A 9,790-nucleotide genomic window follows, 5' to 3' on the forward strand; every position below is an offset into this window, starting at 1 on the left:
GAGTTACCGACGCAATTATGTATAAAATGTTAGTTATAAATGTGCATCATGTGTTGTTTCCTTTATAAGAGGCAAACGATTTTGCACAAATGAGCCACCTTACCGATGTGTCGTGGTTGCAAAATGCATATTGTTATCGAACGAACATTTTCACAAAAAATGTGCAAGGTGAAATAGAAAAGTCAACCAAGAGATTTACATAAAATACTGTGCTTTAGTTTGTGGAATGGCATGCCCATCCATGGAGTATTGATCCACAATAAAATATGTTTATTGTATATGTTATGTTTGCTCCAAGTAGACTTATCAATAGCTTGGTTCCTTGTTTCCTCTGTATCTGAGTATCGATCACTACTGATAAGGGTTGCTGAGCTTTGACCACATCCGTATGGTAATACACATTTATATAATACACGAAATGTAAGGCATGGTTGGCGATGTCAAATAAAGAAGATGTAATTTGGGTTTGAATAACTTGTGAAAAAACCTCATGAAGGGACCAGAAATGTCGTTTAATTAGGCCTCTAAATCGCCCTTCACAACCACTACAACCGTCACAGTTTTGTAACTAGTCTTATCGCTGTGTCATTCGTCTCGTCCACACATCCCGCTATGGTTTGTCCGTGATGTAAAAGTGATCTGATTTCCAGGTGAACATTTACCAAAACAAAGAATAAATCAGAAAATATTTCACGTCATGGTCTGACATCTATGTCTGATTTGTTAAGCGGATTCTAAAAACCGTTCGATGAAAGTCTTCCTTTTTGAAGAATACGGTCAATATTTAATAATTGCGGCTATCGCTTATGACGAAAAAGTCGTAAGTTTTCCAAGTGATGAATGAACTTATATGGTTAAAAGTATAATCAGTAGATGTATTTCCGACCATCCCATAAGTATTTATGAAATGATTCCAAAATATTGAACACAACATACACAGTCCTGTCGACAATCAGCATTTCACAGCATTACATGTTGATACATGTACCTCAAGTATAATGTGTAATTTAACATGTAAAAACTGCCATTTTGCTTTACATGTATGTTTTGCCGAGACCCGTGCAATTGTTTATTACATGTGATATTTACAAGCATTATACAACGTTAGACTTTCCAATAACAGTTGTAAGTGAATTAATTGTCTTCAAATCCACTTATGCAACTTTAAATGTACGGTATGGACATACAACTTTTTTTCTCTGAAATGAACGATCGCGGCCATATCTCATAGCCACACTGATTAACTTGTCGGTGTTATTTTGTATTGCAATTGATAGGAATTAAATCATTTGATTGTGGTTAACATTTTTACTTATATACACAACATTTGAATTTATATAATATATTGGATACATTACAGCCAAGCGTCTAAAACTCGTGCTATAAATATACAGAAATTGCATATTAGTAAATGGGTTTTTAGATAAATATTTAATACAATCGAATGCCAAATATTAACTTTTCTCCATTATATAAATGATTGATACATATGTATGCTTTTTATTGATAATTAAATGTTGCAGTTTTGCATATCATAATAATAATGCCATAAATGTATAGCCTATTGTTATGTTTGTAAGTTTCTAGATATATACATATGTCACCAATCATTAATTGCATTGTTATTCACGCATTATTGTCTTCTCCCCAATGCTGTGCATATTTCTTACAATTACTACGTCGATCTATTTTTGGCATGTCTGCTTGAATAAACCAGTATTGTAATATGTCATGAGCTGTCTTTCAACAAATTAGTGGGCATTTCCAATGTTTTTCTAACTTAGTTTCGATTTACCTTTCGTAAACGCATTTTTGGAAAGTCCGAAAAAAATCTTCCTTGTTCGTTTTTTTTTGTACAATGTATTGCTGAATATACGGGATTGCATTGCATGCACTTTTTCAAAACCATGCGCTTAATAAGATCGTTTGTCTTGAGAGAAAGATGTCTTCTCTTGAGAAAGGACGTGATCATTCTTGATATTTTCTCTTTTTTTCAGCTGTATTGTCGATGAATTTAAAAGAAAAATATAAACAATGGCACTGCAGTTGGGTCCGTATATCAGTTTTCATCACGATAAAAACTCTATATTACGATGATTTCAAGGCATTTATAGACTCCTTTTAAGAATTTGTAGAAGTTCATAGTGTGTTCATATTGGTCTTTTGAGTTCTGTCCAACAAACCGCATCATATTTGTAATACATTCAAAAACGTTATTTTCTGTACTTCCGTAACAGAATCGTCAAAACTAGCTTCGTGTTCTAGTTTTTGCACTTCGTTCAATATATATTCTTTATATATATTGTCATATTTTTTTAAAGAGTATATTCCCGAAAATTGAATAGCATTTTCTTGTTTTCATAAAGTTCGAAGATATTCGTACAATCGGCCCATGGTGAAATTGTGAACACAGCGCTCGGTTGTATAATATTGTGTAGCTATCCAAGAATGAGACGGAATGGAAATATTGTACTTAGAATATTACAATAGTTTCTACTTAATCTGAACAATATTCTGATCCAGTTACTTGCTAACAGAGGTTATCTTTGTGGAAATTTACTATACCAAAATCTAGGCTAAAATTAACTGTAAGATATATATTCATATTTAAAATTAAAAAAGCAACATAAATTGACGGCCTTACTTGAAAACAGTTTGATAACGGTGTACTCAACTGGCTATAGGCAAATACAGTCTCTGACTCGACTTCCCTATGTAAGTTTATATCTCGTCCGATAACAATCTGGTTTCATAATAAAAATAAACCACTACTTCTCATTTTTCTGTACATACAGTGTAAAAACATGTGATATACATTAAACCTTAGAACTTTGGTTGTGTGTCAATTGGTATGCAGAAAATTTGGTATGCTTTATATTGCAAACGCATGTCATAATGTATAACGTGAAATGTAAACCCTCGATTGGTAACGACAGTCTAGGAAACACAAGCTTCTGGTAATGTGCGGGAAAAATTAAGCTCAAACAAAAATGTACACAATTAAAAAAATTATAAATCTATTTTAATATACAAAGCGTTACTGTGTCACATCTTAATATATTAATCGTTAATCAAATGGTGTTTGACCATCATGCCAGTAGAATGATATAGATCCGACTGTAAACATATTTGAACTTCTTTATAAAACCCATATCAAGTGACAATTAATGACATTGTCCTATATCATATGATCATGTCATCGTCTAAGAAAAGACGGAAATCCCACACCTAAACAAAAACTGTAGGAGTTAAATGTTAAAAGATAAATATTATCTAGGATCAAATCTCAACCTCTCCCGGTTCTATACTGGATACACTGTTTTAACCATATATTCTCTATGTTTTAAAGTAGTTTGTTTACTCTGCAATTAAACATACATTCTTAGTGTGTTATATAGTTTGACACATACGCGATTCTTTGTTATTTTATGGCGTGCCGAGAAAAATGTCAATAAATGTCATTTGTGGCAATATTTAGATTGTATTCAAAGGCAATTTACAAAATACTATTCAAAAGTGTACATAGGTTAAACTATCCAATACAGTGTCGATGATTATATACTTAGAGAATTTTTTTAAAATAAAATTGATGGAGCAAATGACAACAATCAAGTATTGGAAAATAGTATTCACAAATAAAGATAACAACACGAACAATAAGCATTGTTCATTATATTTGTTCACATTTTCAGCAACATACTCAATAGTATTTATCATGCAGTGAACGTTATGATTAAAACAATATTTTGTAAAACATTATTACATAGTTTATAATAATAATTTATCCGGAAAAAATAGTCAATTTAAATACAAACTGGATACATATTTATATACAAAGTGGATACATTTTCTTTTTCTTTCTCAGAATGTTGTGTCATATGTGTCTATGCAGGTTATATATAAATTTATTTTGTGTTGAAAAGAAGAACAACACATAACATTATATGCATGTATTAGATTATTAAGTGTATCGGAAATTCACCAATACTCGAAATGCTATTGCTATTTTAAAATGTATAAATTATGCCTTTTACGTCTTAATGAATTCATTTCCTTAAGAAATGGAACAAATAGAATGTAAATCTTGAAGACTATCTTAGTTCGCTGGTTGTCTCTGGCCCATCGGCTCCGAATTCCTTCAGATCTTCGTCAAGAACCTCTACCAGCTCAGGCATGGTTTGCGACATTCGAGTTGCACCTGTAGCCATTCATAAATATTTATACAAATGTAGTTGTATACAAATTGGCGTTTCTCATTGACTTATATATTTTATTTGTGGAGAAAATGTGTTTAAACTCTGTAATGTGTAAGCTCTGCTGTAAAAGCAAAGATTATTATGTACCGTGTTTATATCTTTGGTAAAACTTTTGTATTTTAAGAATATTCACAATTTTCTCCATTATATTGAATACAAAGCACAAGTTAAAGAACAAGTACAACACCAAAGTAATAAAATATATTGGTCACCGCCTGAATTAAACAAACATAGCAAATTGTTACCCAATTGAAGGGTAACAAAAGCCTGCTCAGAACGGCGCGTTTGTGGGCTAACCGCCTTCTTCGTGTCATCTTTTTTGAATTGCTTGTCAATCTCCGATGCATCGTGTTTCCCCTTGAGGATATGCTGTAAATTGTCCCTGATGGTCTCGGGAGAGACGGGATCCCTGTCATAAAACAACGATGGTGTCATAAGTGCTTAAAAGGACAAATCATAATATTTGTTCATGTGTTATACATTTCAGTCAATGTTATTGTTACTACACAACTGTGACGTAAAATTAAAAAATCAACAATTTCTTAACTTTGATTGTTGCAAAAAAAAAAAAAAAAAAAAAAAATGAATATTTTGAAAGGCTATATATATATATTCATCATACTTCTTTTTATCCGAAACACACATATCAGATTTTTTTTCAAAGTCCAGTGCTGCTTTACATTCCTTAGTTATTCACTGTGCATCATACCTGGGTTTATCAAGAATTTCATGTTTTGTCTTCCCCTTGACCAGAACCTCGTAAAGTTGACAGATGTATTTGTCAGTGTCGCTGACTTCCATCTTATGTTCTTCTCGCACAGCCGCCCAATGAATAGTCTTCTTTCTCAGTTCCTTGTTGACACTCGCGCTTACATCCTTTGGACATGCCCTTTGCTGGGTTTCAAACAACAACAGCTGCGTCTGAACAATGCTTTGTACCTATTAATGAAGAAGAAACATGTGGTACTACGCAATTTTATGGATGACAAAATTATTCAAATATTCGAATATTCGATTAACTGAGCTTTAAACCTTTAATTTGTTTACTAATAACGAAAACATTCAAAATTGATTACTTAATTAAAATAAATAAGTTTATTGTTAGGCAAAACGTTTAAAAAAGCGAATATTCGAATACATATTTTGGTATTCGACGCCATTCCTAGTAGTTTAACATCGAAGTTTCTCTCAAAATTAAGATTATCGAATGTGCAAAGAAAATTAGAGTTTCCTCAAAGAATACAAACATGCGATCCTTGATTCGGAATTGTGCGTTATTATTAATTAAAGTACAAACACTTACATCTTCGACTGTTTTTCGGGACTGGTCAGGTAGTTCTATTTTCGATCTTTCTGCCTTCATCTTTTGCGTCCTTGCCTCGTACTCTTCCAGTATGGATACGACGTTTCCGTACACACCATATAACATCTGCTTGCTCGCTGTAACATGTTTGCATAAGATGTTAATAACTTTGTCTCTTGTATATGAATAGACGTTCAAAACAGCACTATAAAATATGAAAAGTAGCAATAATTAATAAATACTAAAATTCACGACTTTTCATAACGGTTGTATTAAAATTAGCTCTGATGTTTTGGATATGCGATGAAGATGAGACGTATGCTGATCAAAATGATAATGGCCATAATATTGACAATGACGATCGTGATGATGATGGCGATAATGCTGATACTGTAGATTGAAATGGTCATGGTAGTGCGAAGTTGATATTTATTATTGGTGATACTATTACTATACTTTGCTATTATTTGTTAAGTAAAACATGCAAAAATACAAACCTTCTGCGGCACGCTGCATCTGTTTCATCGCCATGCTCTGTTGTCCTTGGTTGCCAAACTGGCCATGAGGGTCATTGTTGCCAGGGTGGCCATGCTGTACATGTTGGTTATGGTTACCATGGTGACCATGGTGGTCATGGTCACGATAGTCTGGTTGAACAGGATCAAATTCGTTTAAAATTGTGCGGTCAATATAACTTTTTTGTTCTGTACTGGTAGACTTTCCAGCATTTTGCGGATTAGAATTGCTTACAACCTTCTTATCATTTTGTTGAGCAATGTGTCTTTTATTTGACACATTATGGCATTCTTGACCGACATTATCTGTTTCCATAGGTCTTTCGCCTTCCTCTTCTTGTCCGTGTTGGAAAATACTATCCCCATTGATCCTTGTTCGACCATTACCAGGTGTCAGTTTTGAAGAGTTTGCTTCTCTAAATTATATTTGTAAATTAGATCTTTTCATTTCATGGGCAAACAATAATTTTCACAGTTTAAACTATCACATTCAAATATAATTTAATTGATAACAAAAACTATATCAGCAATGCAGCGCATAGAATGTTACTTACACATGTTATTCAATTTAATAAGATGTTTTACATGAATTTTACATATCCTTATACTAATAATGATTATAATAATAATAATAATAATAATATAATAATAATAATAATAATAATAATAATAATAATAATAATAATACCTGTTCATGATGCTGGCGTGTTAGTTTCACAAACAATACTAAGCTGGTTCGAGCAGACAGAGGCTATACTTTCGTTTATAAATGACGTTCCGGTTCTTAAAATGATATCTTAGCGAGAATAATTACTATCGCAATCCCCATATACTTCTTCCTGTTCCAATGAAACAAAACTAATAAGATGTAAGCCTATTTCCAATGTGACAACATGACGTGTTCTTTATATTACTTCCTCTTCTACATACTAACACGTCAATCCAATTTTTGTCCGCAGGGAAGTAAATTGGAAATAAAACGAAACAGCAAGTACAAACGTATCATTCACATTTACTTCATTTGTTTGTCATAGTCAAATACGTAACAAAAGCAGCACGTGCAGCAATATTACCAAATTAATCAGCAGCAAATGCATAATCTTAAATAATACGGTGATATATTTTAAAATATGATCACATGTCCCATTATATATATATATATATATATATATATATAATATTATATATATATATATATATATATATATATATATATATATATATATATATATATATATTATATATATGTAATGTGTTATTATTAATTTGAATAGACATACATAACACGTGTTGTCTATTTATTATCGATCGATGTGGCACAATGTGAAAACTATACCGAAAAATTAAATTTCTAATAAATTAAGAAGATGGCGTGATTTGAATATACGCGTTTGCATTTAGATTAAGTAAGAAGATAACATGTAAGCAGTTTTGTCTTTGGCGATTTGTTGGTGTCATACTGTGATTTTATGTATGACCTACGCCACATCGAAGACGTGGGTATATATTGCTTAGCACATGTCGGTCGGTCGGTAGGGATTGTCCTGTCGGTTGGTCAGCCAGTGCTCGTTTCTTTTGCGCACTGTATTTTAAACAACGTTGGTTGATATTTTGGTTAAAGATTTTGCAAATTGGTATGATACATTTGGTGGAAAGGTAAACGCATATAGATGTTTGGGTCAACATGTCAAATTTCAAGGTCAAACGTGCTTGTTACATTAAATTCGATTCTGGAAGATATCTCGAGAACAAAATGGCCTATGATCGTGCACATATGTATGATTACTTGTTCGGCAATGGGTACGTTTCATGTTCAACAGGTGAAAGATAAACGTCACACGAATTTTGTTACATACAAACATTTGTTTCCTTCACGCTCTCTTATGGGATGGGTTGTATCCTCTAATTATCAAACGTTATAAGCCGGGTGTTTTAAAAAAAGCAACGCCTATTGATTTTAAGGCGTCAGTTCTAAGTTTAGGTCCAAAGGGTCTTGTATTATAAAATTGGTTTCCACGTGACATCTAAGAAAACGCTTTGTTGAAAAATCATCAAACTCGTTTCGCTTTCTTTCGAGGGAAATAATGATGCTTAGTGATTGTGAGATTAAATACGTCATAAATACTGTTTTTCCTAATATGGTTTCATCACTTGAATATGCACGTATTGCTGAGTTAATAACTATTCACACTTTAGTCGTTATGTATATTTTAAACGCCGTAACCATCAGACAATACTGTTGTTGCATACTGTTGTTGCTATGTATATAGTAATCAATTTAAGTTATGCAGAGTATAGATGTCATTGATTGTAATACTGGTGTTTCATTTTTAAGTGTAATGGAAATAATCGCCACAAATAATAAACCCTTTTTATAAACAATTTATTTGAATACAAACCATGAAGAGGTTTTATAACATTACTTACATTTGCTGTTCACAGACAGAGACAATAATAGATTAAATGAAAACACAAACCACTACAACCAGGAAAATAGTAGTTAAATATTTTATAAAATACGAATGACAGTTCGGCTTTTTAACGAAGAGTTATGCAAAACACACATAAAATTCTTCGCGCACGTCTTTATCACAGATGTTTGGCCATAATTTAACGATTACTTGGTTGATTCCTATATCCCCGAAGTGAATTTTTCAGGTCCGGATTTATCTCTCCAAGCCGTTCGCTACCTGGAATTAAGCGACATTTGTTTGCATAACGATTTTCATGTAATGCAAGGACAATCATTAAATAAAGAAATTAAGCGTGGTTTAATATCGGATTTAAATTAACAGATACGATACTATTGTTTATTATTACTGTTATTCGATTCAAAAATGGAAATTTTAGTACTATAACTGCACAATAACATTGAGTTTAAAATTATAAATTGTATTTGTAATGGAAGTTTAAATCTGAACATGCGCCTCAATTACAGGTGTGCTGTGAATTTAAAAGAGGATGTCCTTGGCAATATAAATCTAGCAATGCATCTCAAGGACATGTGTTCTTTACCTATTTGGAGGCTGTCCACCGGACCCGCCCTGACATTGGGGGCGACAGCCTTGCGGTTTCCGTCATCCCGAAAACTGTGGTCAAGGGTGGCCTGATCGTGTTTACCACGCATCAGGTAGGGAATGTTTCTCACGCATTACCTCAGGGGTAATGTCCGGCCTAATAATTAAAAACACGCAACACATTTACTTACAGCACATGACGTCATTTATACTAGATTGTAGTCATACGGACGAACAAAAAAGTTAATAATACCAAGGATACATTATGTTCAAAGTTGTAACTGCTATACGCACTATATAATTTTTTTGATCGGGTAATAAGACATGAAAATTTCCGATTAAGAATGGTATGTATTTCTTCTATGGCATATAAGCATTGCTTTGGCATTCTATAGTTAATGTGCGCATGCAATTGTTCTTTGTATCGACCAGGTTAAGTTTAGTTATTCACATTTAACGTCCCGTGGCGTAATACAAAGGTATAAATAAGTACGCTACACGCGTAATGTATTTTCCATTCTAAATCATCGAACATAACTGGATCAAACACGTATGCTGCCGATTGCTATATCTATATTTATCTAACCTTGGCCTAGAGTGGAAGGCATGATCTGTCCGCCCTTTTGCAAGGATCTCGTACAGTTGGGCGTGAACTTGTCAGTCTTGCTTTGCGTCTGTCCGTGGCGCACGCGACCCATT

The 9,790-nt window shown here is 33.0% G+C and overlaps 2 protein-coding genes across 2 annotated transcripts; both read right to left on the reverse strand.

Moving 5' to 3' along the window:
• Positions 1–3,657: 3,657 nt before the first annotated feature.
• On the reverse strand, positions 3,658–6,967 carry LOC127842220 (uncharacterized). The gene is made up of 6 exons (XM_052371635.1): positions 6,763–6,967; positions 6,057–6,490; positions 5,560–5,696; positions 4,966–5,195; positions 4,502–4,665; positions 3,658–4,198 (listed from the first exon to the last, which is right to left on the reverse strand). The coding sequence occupies exons 1-6, from the start codon at positions 6,768–6,770 to the stop codon at positions 4,092–4,094; spliced, it is 1,080 nt and encodes a 359-aa protein (XP_052227595.1). The 5' UTR covers positions 6,771–6,967; the 3' UTR covers positions 3,658–4,091.
• A 1,501-nt stretch (positions 6,968–8,468) lies between these two features.
• LOC127840814 (uncharacterized) lies at positions 8,469–9,739 on the reverse strand (the record flags this gene model as incomplete). Its single annotated transcript, XM_052369230.1, is given in 3 exon segments — positions 8,469–8,764; positions 9,090–9,248; positions 9,678–9,739. Coding segments are annotated over 2 exon segments (120 nt in total), but the record flags the coding sequence as incomplete, so codon positions are not given.
• Between the last annotated feature and the right edge of the window lie 51 nt (positions 9,740–9,790).

This window comes from Dreissena polymorpha, chromosome 8 (genome assembly GCF_020536995.1).
Source record: "Dreissena polymorpha isolate Duluth1 chromosome 8, UMN_Dpol_1.0, whole genome shotgun sequence".
NCBI lineage: Eukaryota > Metazoa > Mollusca > Bivalvia > Myida > Dreissenidae > Dreissena > Dreissena polymorpha.